This window comes from Natator depressus, chromosome 7, assembly GCF_965152275.1.
Source record: "Natator depressus isolate rNatDep1 chromosome 7, rNatDep2.hap1, whole genome shotgun sequence".
Classification (NCBI taxonomy): domain Eukaryota; kingdom Metazoa; phylum Chordata; order Testudines; family Cheloniidae; genus Natator; species Natator depressus.
The window spans coordinates 61,050,862-61,071,594 of record NC_134240.1 but is presented as its reverse complement, the minus strand read 5'-3'; the positions used below and the strand labels follow the sequence as shown (position 1 = coordinate 61,071,594).

Sequence of the window (20,733 nt, the reverse complement as noted above, 5' to 3'; positions counted from 1 at the left end):
GCCTTGGAAAAGCTTCCTGCACTACTGCTCTTTTACTTACAGTTAGTTGGTAAAGCATGCCTATTCAGTGGAACAAGCAACCATAACTGTTTTACACACTTTGTTTATAAACTTGTAGATTGATTGGTCTATCTTCAGTCAGCAAACCCCACTGGATTTTAAAGCCCTTATGGGAGAAGGGGCCATGACAATATTCTGCACCAACTCAACAAAAGCCTCATTCTGATGAGTGTGTGTGTCTCTTCATTATGCACCTTTCAGATGTTACAATATTTCATTTTAGCCTGCATTTGCTGTTGTAGCCTCTGGAGAATGCACTTACCTCCAGGATCAACTACCTTAGCTCATCTAACCTCACTTTAATTTGTCTGTAAGCTACTTGGGGCAGACCTTTTTCCCTATATTTACTCTGATGAAACAGCACATATTTTAATAGCACTATATAAATGATCTAAATAAAGACCCTTTAAAAAGGGATTCAGATTGTATAGATGTAATATTCCACTGACTCAAACCCTAGAAAGCAAGGAAATGTCCAGTTATGGGACACCTCTAATGCCCACAGAGGGCATATTTCCACTGAGGGCAACAGAGTCCACCGCTACAAGGATGATACCTCCAACTGATAAGGAGACATAACATTTATTTCCAGCACAGTATAATGCAAAATTTTAATTAGAATGCTCCCAAACACCTTGGGTGGAGAGAAAAGGAATCTGTCAAGTGCCATCTCTGCTCCACTGGGCCAGCTATGGCTGTCTAGATTGGAGAACCCTCTGTCGAAGATGCAGCACTTCAACTGAAGCTGAAGAACTCACAACACGGGAAATCAAAGCAGCTCTTAACTGGCAACCCTGGCTGGTATCACCCACAGACTCAGTCAGGGTTTACAGCATAGACAACCTTCTTATAGTTTCCTAACCTTAGAGCATAGTGGGGAGAGGATGGAGGGGAACTTCACGGAGAGCAGCCTGAAGCTTCAAAGCCATTGGAAAGACGAGCTAAGAGGCGGCCATCTTTACTGGGCAGCCTCAATTTCACATGACCATCAAAACTCTCAAGTCTACTGCATTTCAGCTGAATCAGAGTTCCAGTTTATGTGAGTGACAAATTCCCTAACAAAATACATTTTAGCACAGTGGAAGGTGCACTGAACTGGGAGGCAGGACACCAGGAGTTCACATTTCATGTCTTTTGATTGCTCTTATTTATATTTCTTTATATTTCTGTACATTTCACAGACCTATTATTGAGCAAACCCCTATATTAAGAGGCACTCAAGTATCACTCACTCCGTTTTACAAATAAATTATCTGCAACATTGCAAAAGAAATGAAAATAGAACCAATGTAGTTCTGTGATTAACTTTCAGTCTCAGCCACTCACAGAAAGAATCTGTCAACTCTATAAGCGATTGTAATCAGTAAACCACTGTTCCAGAGCTAGGAACAAAGCCAGGGTTCCTGACATTCAGCACGTCTTGCAAATGGTTGCGAAATCCATTCAAAAATCCCCTTTGGTGGCTGAACCACACAGAGAATAGCTGCCTATGCTACTACTACCGCCATCTTCTGTAGCTCAAGTGGTAGCGATATGGACTCAAGATCTGAATGTCTTGGGTTGAAACTCTACCGATGGTCCATGTAGTGGTCCTTATAAGTGAACGTGATAAAATTCCTATTTTTCCAGTTCATTTTCTATTTTTTTAAATGTTTCATCTAATTTACAGAGTGAAGAACGATCTTAAAACAGGTTTTATATAAAAAATGATTATAATCTGAATTATGATGTGACACACAACAAAATATAGGAGTTCACATTTCAGTCATTGGTCATACCTTTCAATTGCTCGTGTCAAAGACTGGTAGGTTTAAGGTTTGAAAAGTGTGATGGCCTTAGTGAAATGGCAGCCATATTTCCTAATGGTTGTCTATGGCTTCAAAGCCCAGTTGGAAACATTAGAAAATGGATGCTATTTTTATTAGGGTATCCCTCCCAATAGTAAAGTAGTGATCATCTTTACCTAGGACATAAACGCCTTTAATCCCACTTGGTAGCTGGAGTCCCACTGTAAATTATGGGAAATAGCTATTTTGAGTAAGAGAAAATTGTGAATATAACTGTAAAGCAAAACAAAGCTTAATAACTTTGCTGAATTACAATCTAACTTCTTCAAAATGAGCATTTGAAGGTATCTGGCAATATGTTTTATCTACATAGGAAGTCTGAAGAACAACAAACCAGCCATTAGTTAGTAAAAGAATTCTAAATAAAAGTTGCACATTTTAAATTATGGGATTTATGCAATACACTTTCAGATTGTGTGGTGGGTGTATCTACAATTGTACACACAAAATGTATTACTAGATTAGCTTTCATTCACTAGTATATAACAAAATACATTCTCCATTATCAAAATGCACAAAACCTACCTTGGATCAGTGCAAGCCCAACTTTATGATATTCATATCTCTAAAATTCTCCTCATGTAAAAAAATTTTCACTTCAATCATTTATGCACAGGTTATAAACCCTTAACAAATAAATGTGGTTATAATTAAAATGTTGCAACTTGAACAATAACAGTGCAACAGAAAAAAAAAGAAAAAAATATTTAAGTCACTTCTAGAGTACAGAGCTCAACTTATTTTAGGCAACAGACTAACATGCACTCACTGAGTAATGCCTCTGGGCAACATGATAAGCAACTTAGAACAAGAAGTTGTTTAACAGTCAACACCTTTAGAATATTTTACAGTTAATTTCTTTTAAGGAAGAACAAACCTGGGCCACTTTAACAGAATTTTGAGTAGAGCCACCAGCATGATATTCTACGTTGAACCTTTTCACAAGTTCTTCAAACCTGTAAGAAACCACCAGGGTGAGGGGGTGGGGGGTGGGGGTGAGGTGGGGAGAGAAAAGGAGAGAGAGAGAGAGAGAAAGGCAGTCAGATCCTGTAATTTTTCACAGTGAAAAACTATATAAGCATCTAAATTAGAAATGTATGAGATCAAGTTATTTGTAAACAGGAAATTCAGACATATTAGCTCTTTTACAAGGTGCTAGCTGAGAAAACACAGACTAAAATAGCATGCATGCACAGTATGTGCACTAAGCAACTGGCTCAATGACAAAGCAAGTGATATCAACTTGATTTCACTCCCTTACAGTTGTATTGTAAGTCTAGAACATTTAAAGAATGTCTTAGGAATACAGCATCTGGAGCTTGTGCACGATGATAATTAACTTTCAAGCTTCTAAAGTATATGCTCACATGTAAAAGAAAAAAAATTAAAGGAAACCAATGAGGAGGTGCTGATTCACACTTCCTCTAGCTAAATACGTAACATAAAAGTTCAATAATAAAATAAAATAATAATAATAAGATACTTTATCTGCTTTAAAACTTTAGTCAAATAGTGTGCACTCAAAATTTAAACAATATTTTAAAGCATGAATTTTTAACTTGTGTTTGTCAGGTATTGGAACTTTATAAATAGATCTACTGCTAGTTTGAGAAAATCCGGATATAAAAAATAAGAATTGTAAAATGTGTGTAAATTGTGGCAGACCAGTTCTCTTTCAGTTTTTTAGTCCTCTAAGTTGGATCATTGTGTAAAAAATAAATTAATTAATATAAAAGCTCCGCTGTCCAAATGTTTTGAAAGAACACTTGGTTTCACTAGCAAAACCTATTTTCACAATATAAAAATATGTATAAAGACAGCTTGATTACTTTAAAAGGAAAAGTCACTGTTTTTAACATAATGTACATAACAATTATAAGTTAATAATGTCTGGTTCCACTAGTTAGATCTGGTGCATAGCTACCACTGAAACAATGAAAGGGACTTTGTTAAAAAATGCAGTGCAAGTTAAATTGTTTAAGTTCCAGAAAGGTCGATAAATGGTCAGTACAAAAGTAATGTAAAATTTTAATTAGGTTTGGACTACCATCAAGAAAAATCCCAATATTCAAGAGAAATATAGTGAAACCTGTCTTAAGGGACCAACTAAAATAGTTTAACAGAAGTGGTCTTCTAATGAAGATGGAGCAGAATAGTATTCTATCCATTTGTGGATTCTTTGTGATAATCTCTGAAAATAGGAGGTTGACTAATAAGTGCATTCTCTTGCACAGGGGTTCTCAAACTGGGGGACGTGACCTCTCAGGGGGGTCATGAGGTTATTACCTAGGGTTATGGGCGGTCAGCCTTCACCCTCAAACGTGGCTTCTCCTCCAGCATTTATAATAGCATTAAATATACAAAAATGTGTTTTTAATTTATAAGGGGGTCGCACTCAGAGGCTTGCCATGTGAAAAGGGTCACCAATACAAAGGTTTGAGAACCACTACTCGTGCACACTGTATGAAAATGTATTTCATTTCAACTTATGCATGTTACTTTTCATGTGTCGCAGTCCTGATAGTTTTTTCATTATTGTCTCCTTGTTCATACATCAACAGAAAACACTTTCCCCTTGTTTTAATACACATAATTTTTAAATAAGTTAGGCACCCATCCAACCTTACAATAAATACTAGTAGCAGAAAGCCTGTGCTGTCACAAGAATGTAATTCATTAAGTGAAGTGTGTAAAAAAAGCTGAAAATGGCTGAGAATTTAAAAATAGGATGGCAACACACTGTGAATCCAAGGGATGATTGAACCAGATGATATTATATTCAAAAAGAACTCTCAACCATGCTTGTAGCTGTTTCCATTTTTCACGCTGACTCAACTGACATTCTAGGCTACAAAGTGATTTGAGGGATTATTATGTGTGCTGGTTGTGTTGATTTGTGTAGTCTCTTTCATGCAACCATTTCACTGGTTGTAGGCAAAATAGCTGCAGACTAAAGGTGGTGACTGGATGAGTTACCTCTGATATCACAATGGTCTAGGACAATGGTACCAAAACTTTACTTGTCATGCCCTCCCCCTTACTACTAGTGGAATCTTTCCGCACTCCCCCTCTACCATTACTGCACAGTTGGCTCAGCAAAGGAGTTTGTGCTGAAGCTGGGGCAAGAGACAGAGCTGGCCGGGGGGGGGGGTGGTATTGAGAGGCAATGAGGGCAGAGCTTAACTGGGGATGGAGAAGGGGGTGGAGTGGAGCTGTGGCTGGGGCCAGAGCTGGGCAGAGCAGAACTGCAGCTGGGTTGTGCTCCCTTCCCGCCCCCTGTGGGGGCTGCCCCAGGCCCTGCCACACACACCCCATTCCTCCACGCCCCCCTTGGGGGGCATGCCCCACAGTTTGGGGACTATTGATCTAGGCATGGCATAAATACATGCCTACTGTAGCTTGTGGCAGAGCTCTGACCTTGTCCCCGTGGGTCCCACACTTCCAGGCAGTTTATGCTAGCTTCAGAGGCTCACTGCAACCCTCCACATAGCCATTCTCTCTCTAGGGTCAGGGATACAGTCTACTGAGCCCTTTTCATCATAAGTCAGCAAGGAGGTCGGTGAGAGAACTCCCACAGTCTCTGTTGCTCCTACGGCCTCATACCAAAACAGTTTAGCCTCCTGGTCCTGACAGGGGCCTGTTTTCCCCTCCCAGGAGGTGTTTCTGTAGTGGTGGGTTGGGGGGGAACCTGGGCCCACCCTCTACTCCGGGTTCCGGCCCAGGGACCCGAATGGTAGGAGCTGTTGGCAGCCAACCTTTCACTGCCAGAGTTGCTACATTTCCCTGGGCCACTTCCCCACAGCTCTCCTGCTTCTCCCTTCTTCACCCTTACCTTAGGGCTCCCTTACCAATGACTTGAGGGTGTCTTCATTAACCAGCCCTTCAGCCGCACTTCCTCTCCTCTGGCTCTCCCCTGCCTGACTAGAGTGAGCCCTTTTATAGTATCAGAGGGGCCTTAAGAGTCAGGTGGTCACATTAGCTTAATGGTCTCACCTGACTATTTGCAAGTTAATTGGAGTCAGGTGTTCTCATTAGCCTGGAGCAGCCTCTGCTCTGGTCAGTCAGGGGACAGAACTGTTAATCTAGTGGCCAGTATATCTGCCTTCTGCTACTCTGCTGTATCCAACTGGCCTGGATCGATCACAAGCTATACACTGCATGAGGGTAATCTGTAAAGTCAAAATGGCTGAAAACTTAAAAATTTGATCATAACAGACCACGAAACCCAGTGATGAGTCAACCTGGATATATTCTGAACATAAAGAGCTCTCAACCATGCTTGTGGCTGTTTCCATCACTTCACCCTGACTCAATGGACATTTTAGACTTCAGAGTGACTCACAAAATCTTATTATATAAATACAGATTACCTATAATACAACAATGAAAAAGAAATAAACATCAGCCAGAAAAGTAACTATTAAAAAAAGGCATCTTCTTTCAACATATTTGCTAATGCCAAAACACAAATGCCAACGACCATGATCCAGATACAGTATATCTATCAGAAAGAGTTACATTCCATTCTGTCTTGTGTTCTATAACCATAAAGTAAAGGAGTACTTGTGGCACCTTAGAGACTAACCAATTTATTTGAGCATAAGCTTTTGTGAGCTACAGCTCACTTCATCAGATGCATACCAGCAAAGTATTCCTCATTTAGCTCTCCACCCACACTGCTCTCAGCAAGCTGCAGGACTCTTATCCCCATAAGGATATCTCAGGGAAGGAAGACTAATATCATAACTTACTTTTAGAAGTAAGTTATTCATCATTTAGTCCCACTGAAATCAACTGGACTTCTCAAGGTGTTAAATACTCCTTCTCACCCTGTACTCCATCTGTTTTCAGGTGTTGATGGGGTAATTGGGGTCTGTCAGCTAGAACTAGATGCCCCATGAGAAGACTGCTGAAGTGTCATGGCTGACCAAAGTGAGGCTGGATGTGGCACTGAGTGATGGAGTCTGGAGTCGAACTAAGTTCTTGGGATGCTGAGTGGAATGAGGTCTCTGAGGGAATCCCAACATCGTTGGTGCTGCTTCTGTAGTCCTTACTCTGGTAAAACTCACTTACAGGAAGTTCTTCCCAGGTCACCTAACACGGCTGCTACTCTGAAACCTGTCATTTGTGACTGGCTACAAGCATTATCTCTAGTTTGAGAGCTGAAGTACAGTTGACCTGGGAAGAACTTCCTCTAAGTGGAGTTTTACCAGAGTAAGGACTACAGAAGCAGCACCAACGATGTTGGGATTCCCTCAGAGACCTCGTTCCACTCAGCATCCCAAGAACTTAGTTCGACTCCAGACTCCATCACTCAGTGCCACATCCAGCCTCACTTTGGTCAGCCATGACACTTCAGCAGTCTTCTCATGGGGCATCTAGTTCTAGCTGACAGACCCCAATTACCCCATCAACACCTGAAAACAGATGGAGTACAGGGTGAGAAGGAGTATTTAACACCTTGAGAAGTCCAGTTGATTTCAGGGGGACTAACTGAGGAATAACTTACTACTAAAAGTAAGTTATGATATTAGTCTTCCTTCCCTGAGATATCCTTATGGGGATAAGAGTCCTGCAGCTTGCTGAGAGCAGTGTGGGTGGAGAGCTAAATGAGGAATACTTTGCTGGTATGCATCCGATGAAGTGAGCTGTAGCTCACAAAAGCTTATGCTCAAATAAATTGATTAGTCTCTAAGGTGCCACAAGTACTCCTTTTCTTTTTGCAAATACAGACTAACACGGCTGTTACTCTGAAATCTATAACCATAGTGAAAGATAAATTTTTATTAAAAAACTTAATTATTTGTGATGTCAGAAGCAGAAAACACTGCCTGATTTTCAGATCTCAGGTTGAGTTTCCAGGGCTATCAGATCAAATACATCATTTTGAATGGTCAGCTTAGCAATCTGCTGTACAAGTAAGTAATCAATAAATATGGAATCCCACAATGTCATTTTATTACAGCCATACTAATATGAAAGTTACACTTCCGGATGTTCATTATATTTATTTTCTTGGGTTGACGCTCTCCTATAATAGATGGAAAACCTTGTTGCACAGCAGTTTTATCATACAATATCCAGAATAGAAACTTCCTATCCTATGACAGAGGCCCATGTCACCTTAAATAAATAAATCATCATGAATAGGGTCTCTTGATTATTAGTATCTGTGCTGCTAAGAGGCTGCTGCTTCCGTTATGACATCCATTCACAGACTACTTTTATAAGCAGTTGTACCTTAATGATTCTACAATAGTTTCCTCTAAGTCACATTTGCAAATTACTTTGAAAATGGAGGCATCAGCAATGACTATTTAAGGTTGAGCTGAGATGTACATGGACATTAGATCTAAAATTCGAGGCTTACTTTTAAAATTTGGCACATTGACTTTTCATAGAAGAATTTTGTTTTCTAGTTTTGTTTTAATTTTATATTTGCACATACACACACACACACACAATTTAGCAATGTGGGCACAGGAAATATCTAAAAATGCTCACATCTGCACCTTTGGTCCTGTTTTCCTTGCATTTTCTTTGAGTAACTTATCTCTTCAGTCTCTCACAAATAGGTTAAGTATTGGAATTTAAAATATTAAAGGTTTTTAATTTCTTGCTATCATTTACCTTGTTTGAGGCTGGACGACTACAACAAGAGAAAGGCAAAGGAGAGAAGTAGCACAGTTTAGTTCAACATTTTTGCCATTGTACTGAGAACTGAAAGAGTTGTATGGAGGATGGATTAGTGAAAGACTGAGCAGAGTTTCTATCTGACAAAGTGCATCTGCTATCACACATTTCAGTTTTCTGGAGAAGAGCCTGAAGAGAACTACTATAAGGAAAATGCTGGAAATGGAAAGTTATCCATTAATATTAAAGTAGTCAAAACTGTAGCTCCCACCACCCTTCATTCGAGAAGAGTACTGCCTATTGTATAATACTTACAACCAGTTATATAGTACATACCATTAAGTACTGGTGGAATTCAATCATTATCATCAAATAGTAGATCATGTACCGGAGTTAAGTTTTAACACTAAGTTGAATACAATTTAAGCTTCTATTGAAGTCCAATAATTGGGTCCAAGTTTACATCTCACTTTACAATATTACATATTTACACTCAAAAGCCTCAACTCGTTAAGCTCAAATTTAGCGAGCGATATATAGGTTTTTTTGGTTTCATGTATTTTGTTTCAGTTTTGAAGTCTCTGTTAAAATACTTATCAAAACAATATTTTTCAGGATGAGGGGGGGAAAAAACACTACCTAAACCATATTATCCATCCTGTCACATACACACATACTTCTCTATAGCATATGACAGGGGACATAATTGTCCAATAATTACTCATGTACTTCAATACTCTGTTAAAGGTCAGAGTTATGATCTTTTTCTTTCCACAATGATTTCTCCATTTCAAATGTTTGAATAATGAGATACCCATCCTAGCAAACTAACGACAGGCAGGCAATTAGAAAGAATCACAAACTAAATTACTACATATGCTTTTCACAGCCATCCACACTAGTAATTATCTACCAATTGTATACCAAGCAATTGCAACCTCTACTGATATCAAGTTGCTGAGGGAAAAAAGCAACAACAATATGTCTCATAACAACCACTTCTCAAATAAAGAAATGCAACAACAACATGAACTAACAATGTTTCAGCAAGATTTATAAAATTAAATTTGTAAAATTAAATCTTACATTTTCTATCAGTTTAAACGCTTGGTACCCAATCCATATGGTTAATTTTTGTTATTTGTGTATCTATGAGCATAGCAATTAAAATATTAACTTCTTTACCAGAAAATACCTGCTACTACAACTGCCTTGGTGACTGAGAGGTAACTCAAGACTACTTGTATTAATATATACTAGATGCCCTACTGTCTCTCTTTATTTAGAGCTGTGACTTCTAGTGCATTTAATCACTTTATTCTGTGGTCTGTGTGATGAAGGTTTGGCTACAACGAGGATGGCTTCTAAACTAAAATAAATATGCAGTAACTGGCATCAGATAAAATATTGTCTTTAATATTTCAATCTCAAGGTGACAGCCAGCAGAGAGTAAAAAAATTACTTTCAATTATTTCATTGAATTAGGCATGCAGACAGTGAGACTTTGACTGCTGCCCTTCACTATTTCAATCAGAAGTATTTAAAAAAAAAACCACCTCATTTCATCATTTTTTATATAACAAGGTCTTCAGGAGCCTTGGGTGAATATGTCAATTCAAAGAAAATGCGTACAAATGCAAGGAAATCCCTTTTGCTGACTGTCTTCAATATCATGATGTAAGGCTGATATCAATTAAATGTGTTAATTTATCCACAAGAGTCCATTAACCAACTTCTGACCTGAAACTTAAGAATGACAACTGGATTTCATTTTTAAAAATTAACATTTCGACAGACAAAAAAAATCAGTACATGATCAAGGGAGCATGGGGAAACCTGCTGTGCCATTGTCCGCACTATACCTGGCCTACAAATAGGAAATTCCATGCCAGCACCTTTCAAGAGTGTTAAATTTGCTTTTCTATATATTTTTGTTTTAGGGGGGAAAAAAATCAACTGGAGCAACGGTCTTTCAGGCCAGTGGATACCAAAGGCACCTTGTGTGTGTGCGCTGAGTGAACTGTTATCATGTCTGGGACAAATTCAAGAAAATTAGAACTTTATAAGCTAGACTAACATTGCTGTTTCTGGTTCTGCAACTGATGATCCTTCTGAATATTTCTGAAGTCTCTGGCATATCTGAGAACTCTGGTTCTTTTGTCGATCTTTGAACATACCATCACCTTCAACAATGCAATAAATCTCACCATCCGCACCATCCAGAAGGCCATGAGTTTGGTACCATAAATTTGGTCATCATATTTTAGAGAAAACATGTTTGCAACAGTAGCAAAACATGTTTCTAGCTGTGGTACTGCTGATTAACAATAGCACTGACCAAAAAGAATGCAAGTATGTTAATGTTTTCATAAACAACATTGGCAATGATAGCACGTCTGTCACTTGTTTTGTAGAACTGAACTGCTAATAAAAGCTGATGCTGAAGGGCATATCTGAACAAGAGATTCACTTTTTAGGAGATTTGGAAAGCAGAAAAAGCAACTTAATAAGAGTACTGCAATTATTCAGATTTAATTTTTATATTGCAGTAGCTAGCACCTGGAAGCCACCCAGATCACAGCCCCATTGTGCAAGGTACCATTTTTAAAAACATTTGGGAAATGCCAGTCCTTGCCACAAAGATCTTACAGTCTAAAAATCGACTTGGAACAAAACCAAAAAGCAAAGGTCAGCCAAAGTTGGTATCCATTTATTGTCGTCTCATATCTTCTGTCTATCCTCACAGTGAAGTGTAAGACTGAATGGAAAGGGGTGTTCTTGTTGAGTTTAAAGTGCATTAACTTTCCGGAATGGAGTGTCTAAAAGAATACAAACAAGACAAAAGGTCCTAAGTGACTTTGGAACCTAAATCCCATTTTCAAAAGTGACTTAGGATCTTAGATCTCATTAACTTCCGAAGTCTCTTTTGAAAATGGGACTTGGAAGTTATAGACACACAATATGGCTGCCAACATGACTACACAAATCCTAATTTTATTTTGCTTAAATATGGGCCTGATTCTGTTATGCACATCTGTCTTGCACTAGTGTCAGTCCATTGACCTTAATACAGTTACTCTTCATTTACATTATTGTGAGACCAAAATCAGGTCCTGTAAATCTAACATGGCAAACTCACTTAGGTATGAATTCCAGTCATTTATTTGTGGATTAGATGAGTAAAATTAGTTTTTTAACCATCAGTAAAACAATTTAACCATCCTCCTTTATTCACACATATTGTAACCATGGAATAATTGATGATCCTCCTACCGCATACAGATTTATATCCTTCTGGATATTTATAGATAAGGTTACGTTTTTCAAAAGTGCTTAAATCCCATTTCAAAAGGGATTTAGGCACTTTGGAGCCCAAGTCTTATTGACCTCTGAAGTTGTATAAATGAGTATAAAAAACGGACCTAAAAACCATTCTACACAAGTTACACACAGAGAAAAAATGCCTGAGAGAAAGACACTGTTGATGCAGATGTCAAGGGCCACTTTATCTTCAAGAAGTAAAAAGAAATGTAGTTTCTTGTTTTTCAGCAAGATGGGTTTTCTTGGCTATTTTCTTAAGTATTTCCTTGTTACCCAGGATGACTCTATAGCACACACCAGCAGGAAGCCACATTTTAAAGATCAGCTGCCTAAGAGCTGCTGCAGAGGAGGAGGGAAAAAGCGTATTTGTAACTGAAGGTGTTTTATTTGTTCATATGTTTTTTTCTGTTTATTTTGTATATTAGAAATTCAGGTCCTGGCTCACCTATTTTTCCCCAGAGATTTTTAGTTAGATTATTCAAATTCTTTTGTTTGTTTTTGTTAACTCAAACTGCCTGACAAGCAGTTAGGAGGAAAGATCTTTGTTAAAGGTTCAACATCCTTGCAACTTGCTGCTTTAATAAGATAGTAAAACAATGTTTGGGTGTTTTTGTTTGTGTAATATATATTACATTTATCTCACCTTCTCTAGTTGCCTAACATTTTCAGTTGCAAGAACAGGTCATGCTAGACACAGATCTCAGTTTACTGTATAGCAGCAAGGAGAACCCAACTAACGTCCCAATGTCCTCATGTCTAATCTTACTATTTAGATTTTTTTTTTAAAAGCCATTTAAATCTTCAGATGAGGCAATGAGTGACAGAATGTCTAAAGAATCAGCATTGTAAATCAAAGAAAAATTGCTTCAGAGTGAGATAACATTCCTACAAGAGCTATTTAAGTGCCACTAGAAAGTCGGCATTATGTGGCTTTTAGATAGTGTTACCATTTCCAGTTAAAAAAAAAACTAGTTAAAAACAATTGCAAAATCTAATCATCCTATTTTTCAGTCAATACTTGATATTTTCAAGTACTCATACATCTGGTGACCCTGTCATCATTCGTGTCCCAAGTTTAATAATTTCAGGATAGGCAGGTCCAATACAGCCAGAGTCTCACACAGACTATATAATTTACATACTGTACAGGAGACAGAAGTAATCAGTAATTACCACTTCTGTGAGAAAAGTAAATCAATAATTTGTAATAACTGGAAATGAAATTTACAGATACAGTATTTCAGTAACAAGAATTTTAATGTGTTGTTGAATATCTGAATTCACAGAGGAATGAAGGGTCATTATCTAAGTTCCGTCTTAGCTGTACAGCCGCACAGCAGTCTATTAAGCGCCACGCAGCAGCCTATTAAGCGCCACGCAGGGGTTCAGGGCTGTGGCAGGGAGAGAGGCCTCTCCCCCCAGCCCTGGACCTGCCACAGCGGGGAGAGGCAACCCTCACCTGGCCCTAACCCAGTCCAGACCTGCCACGGCCGGGGAAGAGGCACTCCTTCCGAGGCCCCAACCCAGCCCAGCCTGGACCTGCCACAGCGGAGTGAGAGGCGCCTATCCCATGGCCCCAGCCCTGGAGCTGCCACAGCGGGGAGAAGAGACTCTCCCTCCGAGCCCAGATGATGCAGCAGGGAGAGAGAGCTCGGGGGGTCCTCTTTCCCCGCTGTAGCCCCAGGGCAACCTGTATCCCAAACCCCTCATCCCTGGCCCCACCCCAGAGCCTGCACCCCCAGCCACAGCCCTCACCCCCGCTGTACCCCAACCCTTTGCCCCAGCACTGAGCCCCCTCCTACACTCCAAACCCCTCAGCCTCACCCCCGCCACATGAATTTTGTTTTGTGCACGAATATGGAGGTGATGTGCACATAACAAAATTCATTCCACACATGCATGGGAAAAATTAGAGGGAACACTGGTTTTAATAACTGATTACTAAGAAATCAACTAAGACAGTTTTCCATATGGTGTTCATGAATAACAATGGACCAAAACTAGTTCTACAATTCAAGGTAAAAGTTGATTACCTTAACTGCAAGGTAATAATTAAGAAGTTTTTTCTTCTTTTTTCTCCTTTCTTTCTTTCTTTTTTAAAAGTAAAATACTACTGTACCGTGAAAGGTGGACATTTGATTATTTTTTTTTTATATTCTAAGTAAGTAGAGAAGTTAATGATTATATTAAATTTTCAGCTTTGGGTTTCAGATTTTAAATTCTGTCTAAGACAAAAAGTTAAAACACATTAAATGAGTCCATCCCTAATCCTCTCTGGACTTTTGTCCACATCTCAAAATGATCTCAAAGCTTGTCACAACTGGCAGTCGCTGCTCAAGGAGAGGCCTGAAAGAGCAAAAATGTTGCATTTCAGAACTGAGGTGCAATGGCAGAGCTACAAGGGAAAGTTTACATAGTACTTCGCTGGCTATGACTGGCTTTACCCAGTGCAACTAACTCCTGATTTTTCTATACACTAGACTGATCCAGAGTTAAAAGTGAAAAAAAAAAACCAAGCAAACCTAGATTCATGTTGCAGAACAAACAAACATACCAAAAAAAAAAAAAAAAAAAAAAAAGATTTACCATTGGGTTCAGCTACCAGCATAGAAGAGTCAACTTATTTTAGGAATATGATGGATAAGTTACAGTTGAATGTAGCTATGATCTTTTTCAGTGAAGTTCAAAAAACAATGACTCTTCATGGAAGTATTTACTACGGCAAACTAGAATTTCACATTCAGTATTTTCCTAACCACCTCATCCAAACAAACAGCAAATTAAAAATAAATAAATAAATAAAATCAGTAATTCCAAACAGGTTAGGCTTATGAGTACCAAATGTTAACAGAAGAAAGAGAAAAAATGCATAGGCAAATTGTAAGATTAATAGCTTTGAAATATTTTACCACAAATGTTCACGAGGTTGAAAAAAAATGCACTTAAATGTCAGTTTGATAAAAGCCAAAAGAAGATTTTCCACATATGTTTGCATTTAAGCATAGTGAAACAAGATGAAAAAAAGTAACAGTCATTCAAAAGTAAGGTTAAAACATCAGCTCTTAAGGATCATGATTTAAAGGCATTTCTCCAAGTTAATTTTTTTTTCTTTCTTCAGTAGAAAGTCAGGCAGCTTTACATAAGTGTTCCTTGAAAAGCCCTAAAATATGAAGGCCCCTCTTTTTCTAAACTATTTGAATGTTCCCACAAACACGCTCCACCCATCCATTCACCACATATCCTTGAAGATACACAGAATTGTGCTCAGAAATGTCAGGTAGAATTAAATAAAATTAATTGTTGAGATGTTGACACTATACAAGATGAAAAATTAAAAAGTAAATCAGTTATGTTTCCAAGTTATCAGAAAACAATTAAAATATTAGGCTTCTGCTTTTACTTATTGCAAAAGACACACTAATATATACTGTATATACATAGAGTACACGGCCATGGGCATGCACGCATACACCTTGAACTTCTATCTACTATGTAATTAGATTAATAGTTTGCATTCCATAGTAATAGCATTTGACTTTCCCCCTCTTAAATCTTGAAACAAATCGTTAAAAGGGATACATGCTCATAAAAAAAAATAGTCTGTAGTTGATGGACTATACAACTAAGGAGCATCTAAGTAACAAGAAAGTGGTCTAAGGGAATGTTGTTGGACAGAAACATTAGAAACCTATAATCTTTATTGCGTGTGACAACTATAAGTTTACTCACCTGTGCATATTCCACAGAACTGAGAAAGAAATATACATGAAATAAAGGGGATGAAAATTTAACTTTGTGCAAAATAATGAAAAACAGTGAAAATTCTGGTGAAGTCTTCAACTGAGTAGAAAACGAAACATTTCCTTGTATCTAATGAATTCACTAGGAGCTTAAAATCCTATAGTTAGTATCTACACTTTCTTCTCTCTCGGGAGATTTTCCAAATGCTTTTTAGAGTCTCATCCACCCCACCAACAGACCCCATGTTACAACAGCTATAATTCCAATAACGGGGATGCATCAACAACATCCTTAAATTTGTCAGAGATGCTGCTTGCACAAAAGCAACACACACAGCACCGACGTGCACCATTTCCCTCATACACAGCCACTACCTTTCCCAAGATCAAAGGACAGTGCTTCCACAGACGTGCGCAGGCTGAAATTGCCCCATAACCTCAGCTGTATGGAACACAACGCCATCCACAGCCTCAGAAACAACTCTTACATTTTGTGGGTACAGACTAACACGGCTACCCCTCTGATACTTGGTACAACAAAAATAGTAAAAACAAAAGCTTTATTTAATCAAAACATTTCCTCCTACATGGCTATAATTTTACAGTATTAAAACAATAGGCTAGGGCAAGATACAACAGTAAAATAACTGTACTATATTAAATATAGGTGGCGTGTGAAATGTTGAACTCAAACTTCAAATGTATTTGCAATAAACCTTTGTTCAAGTTAAACCTGCAATCATGAATCAACAGTAATTTGTTCAAGTCTTGTTGGCATCTAAGTACTTACAGTCAAAATTAGATATGAACGTTTTTGTTCTATTAGGCTCCTTTTCACTGGTGTATTACATATTATCTATGCTCACTAGAAAAAGTTATCTGAGTACTTCTAATATGGCTACTAGTTCCATTTTCATTTCTTGCCAACTCCATGCAAACATGCACAAACCATGTGAACTGGTTCACAATGAGATTAGGCCATGGAAGAATTAGGTTAATTTGACTTTGGTCATCGAAGAGTAGGGTTCATGTAAACTCTAAGCTTCTCTTATTTAAGGGTTTATGAACAAGTGTGACACAAAGCAAAAAGCATACTTGGCAGTGTTACACAGAACTCTAGAAAAATACATTTGGGCACAGAACAGCCCGTTGGTTCTCAGCCCTGCCATTCTTGGCAGCACAAAGAGGACTTAAAGCTGCTTTAGGTAGATAGATAGGGATTAAGAAAATTTTTAAAAAAAACAAAGAAAAATAGAATGGCCATACTGGGTAAGACCAAAGGTTCATCTAGGTGGCCAATGCCAGGTGCCCCAGAGGGAAATTAACAAAACAGATAATCATCAAGTAATCCATGCCCTGTCACCCATTCCCAGCTTCTGGCGAACAGGCTAGGGACACCATCCCTGTCCATCCTGGCTTATAGCCATTGATGGACCTATCCTCCATGAATTTATCTAGTTCTTTTTTTAATCCTGTTATAGTCTTGGCCTTCACAACATCCTCTGGCAGGGTGGATAAAAATCAATGATTTAAAAAAAAAAAATCTGATTTTTTTTTATTTAAATCAGATTTTTTTTTTTATAAAATGCTTTTTGTGGAAAAAATCTAAAGATTGTTTTAATTAAGATATATCTTTGAGCTATAATGTCTCATCATGGAATACAGATTATAAATTCTAATTCTACAGTATGAGACAATATATTCATGTAATGTTTAAGAAAAGTTTTGTAAAAGAGTTCCAATAGTTCATGGATTACGGACCCAATCTTATGGGGTTCCAGGGGCTTCTATATAGATTATTTAGGTTAATCTTTCTATCTACTCAATAGGGCTCAGTCTAGGAGAGACCATCAGAGATGCTTAGTTTTGCAGTTCTCAAACGCGGATTTGTGTCTCCAGAGATAACATGCTTGTTAATAGCAAAAATATTTTTAAATAAATAATATAGAGAGGTGAGAAATAACAGACCTCAACCCTACTGTCCCTCTGCAAATTTGTATACACAGAGTCAATCCCTTACCTCTCTCTAAAAGTGCAAAGTTTCAAAAAGTTCAATGAATAGATTATTGTTGGGGCAGAATAGATCTGGACAAGGAGAAGTCTGGAGATAAATGTGAGGCGGGAGGGACAGGCAGTAGAAACAAAAGTGAAAGTGTTTGAGCATCATATTCCAGAATTCTTGAGGTCTTTCTGAGTGTAGCCTTCATTGATTTGAGATCTACCATACCATTCTCCCACTAGAAGGGAAAACCTATAATGGCAGCAGGCCGTAAAAGAGACCCAGTTTGGGAATATTTTAATGAAGTTCCTCTACCTGTGGGTAAGACAGGCATACATGCAAAATGCAAACAGCGCAACAAAGAAATGCAAGGCCTGGTTGCCCCAATGAAACAACATCATGAGAAGTGTTCCTTCTCAGGAGGAAGCTGCGTTGATGATGATGATGAAAGGAACATCACTTTAAAAATGTATAGTGTGTATCTTCTAAAAATGAAACCTACATCTATCTGAGTTGTGAAGAATATGTACTAAGGTTATAACAACCAACAAGAATGCACTTTTATGTAGAAATCCATGATTAAACAGAGTCTTCCTGACTAGTGATCTAATGACTAGTGATCAAATCAATTTGATTTAAATTAAATCCACCCTATCCTCTGGCAAGGAGTTCCACAGGTTGACTGTGCGTTGTGTGAAGAAATAGTTCCTTTTGTTTGTTTTAAACCTGCTGCCTATTAATTTCATTTGGTGACCCTTAGTTCTTGTGTTATGAGAAGGAGTAAATAACATTTCCCTATTTATTTTCTCCACCCCAGTCATGATTTTATAGACCTCTATCATATCCGCCCTTAGTCATCTCTTTTCAAAGCTGAAAAGTCCCCATTCTATTAATCTCTCCTTATAGGGAAGCTGTCCCACACCCCTAATAATTTTTGTTGCCCTTTTCTGAATCTTTTCCAATTCCAATATACCTTTTCTGAGATGGGGTGACCACATCTGCATGCAGTATTCAAGATGTGGGCGTACCATGGATTTATACAGAGGGAATATGATATTTTCTGTCTCATCATCTATCCCTTTCTTAATGATTCCAAACAGTCTGTTAGCTTTTTTGACTGCCGCTACACATCCATAGAGTGGATGTTTTCAGAAAACTATCCACAACAACTCCAAGATCTCTTTCTTGAGTGGTAACAGTTCATTTAGACCACATCATTTTATACGTATAGTTGGGATTATGTTTTCCAATGTGCATTACTTTGCATTTATCAACATTGAATTTCATCTGCCATTTTGTTGCCCAATCACCCAGTTTTGTGTGATCCCTTTGTGGCTCTTCACGGTCTGCTTGAGACTAAAACAATCTTGAGTGGTTTTGTATCATCTACAAATTTTGCCACCTCACTGCTTACCCCTTTTTCCAGATCATTTATGAATATGTTGAATAGTACTAGTCCCAGCACAGACCCCTGGGGGATACCAGTATTTACTTTTCTCCATTCTGAAAACTGACCATTTATTCTTACCCTTTGTTTCCCATCTTTTAACCAGTTCCCAATCCATGAGAGGATCTTCCCTCTTATCCTATGACAGCTAATTTTGCTTAAGAGACTTTGGTGAGGGACCTTATGAAAGGCTTTCTGAAAATCTAAGTACACTATATCCCCTGGATCACCCTTGTCCTCATGATTGTTGACCCCCTCAAAGAATTCTAGTAGATTGGCAAGGCATGATTTCCCTTTACAAAAACCATGGACTCTTCCCCAAAAAATTATGTTTATCTATGTGTCTGACAATTTTATTCTTTACTATAGTTTCAACCAGTTTGCCTGGTACTGAAAAGACCGTTACCTTTTCCGTAACTGGTGTTCTTCGAGATGTGGTGCTCATGTCCATTCAACTTAGGTGTGTGTGCTCGCCAGATGCACCAGTGCCAGAAGTTTTTCCCTCAGCAGTATCCATTGGGCTCTGGAGCCCCCTGGAGTGGTGCGCACATGCCACAGTATATAGTTCGCCACCGGCTCCCCCACTCTCAGTTCCTTCTTGCCAGAAACTCCGACAATGGGAAGGAGGGCGGGTTGTAAAATGGATATGAGCAACATGTTGAAGAACACCAGTTATGGAAAAGATAACTGTCTTTTATTCTTTGAGTGCTTGCTCATGTCGATTCAACTTAGGTGACTCCCAAGCAGTTCCCCTTGGAGGCGGTTAGGGGTTCACGGATGTGTAGATTGCAACACAGTTCTGCCAAACCCAGTGTCGTTCCTGGCCTGCTGAGTGATGGCATAGTGGGCCATGAACATGTGCACTAAGGACCACGTCACAGCTCAACAGGTGTCCTGGATTGGGAAGTGTGCCAGGAAGACCGCTGAAGATGCCTGCACTCTCATCGAGTGGGCTCTGACGATCCTGCCAACTCATAGCAGGTGCAAATGCAAGAGATGATCCAGTTAAAAATGCTCTGCGTGGACCCTGGGAGGCCCTTTATTTTATCAGCTGTAGAGATGAAAAGCTGAGTTGACTTACAGAAAGGCTTTATCTGATCTAGGGAGAAAGCCAGGGCCCTTCTTACATCCATAGCATGAAGGCGCCTCTCTTCACCGGTCTCATGGGGCTTGGGGCATAAGACTGGAAGGAGGATGTCCTGGCTTACGTGGAAAGTAGACACCACCTTGGGAATGAAGGCCAGGTGGGGCCGGAGCTGAACCTTGTCCTTATAGAAGACTGTGTATGGCGGTTCTGAGGTCAGGGCTCGCAGTTTGGAGACTCGCCTCGTCAACATCACTCCTACCAGGAAAGCTACCTTCCATGATAGGTGAGACAGGGAGCATGAGGCCAAAGGCTCAAAGGGCGGGCCTGTGAGACTGGACAGACCCAGATCTCAGTTGAGATCTCACTGAGGGACCAGGGACCGAACTTGTGGAAAAAGTCTCAAGACCTCTGAGGAACCTGACCATCATGTCATGGGAGAACACCATCTGCCCCTGGATTGGTGGATGAAAGGCGGAAATGGCTGCTAGATGCACCCTGATATACGAGTGTGCCAGGCCCCGGTTCCTCAAATGAAGCAGGTAGTCTAAGATCGACTGTACAGAAGACTAAGAAAGGGAGATGCCTCGTTCGGCCACCCA

At 39.0% G+C, this 20,733-nt stretch overlaps 1 protein-coding gene across 5 annotated transcripts in view; it reads right to left on the bottom strand.

Annotated features, from left to right (window-relative positions):
• The window catches only part of ADK (adenosine kinase), a 568,464-nt gene that overhangs the window by 373,927 nt on the left and 173,804 nt on the right, over window positions 1-20,733 (bottom strand). For all 5 annotated transcript variants that reach the window (XM_074958637.1, XM_074958633.1, XM_074958635.1 and 2 more), the window contains one exon: window positions 2,785-2,863. In XM_074958637.1, the coding sequence (XP_074814738.1) occupies window positions 2,785-2,863 (79 nt within the window). The remainder of the gene's footprint in view (window positions 1-2,784; window positions 2,864-20,733) is intronic.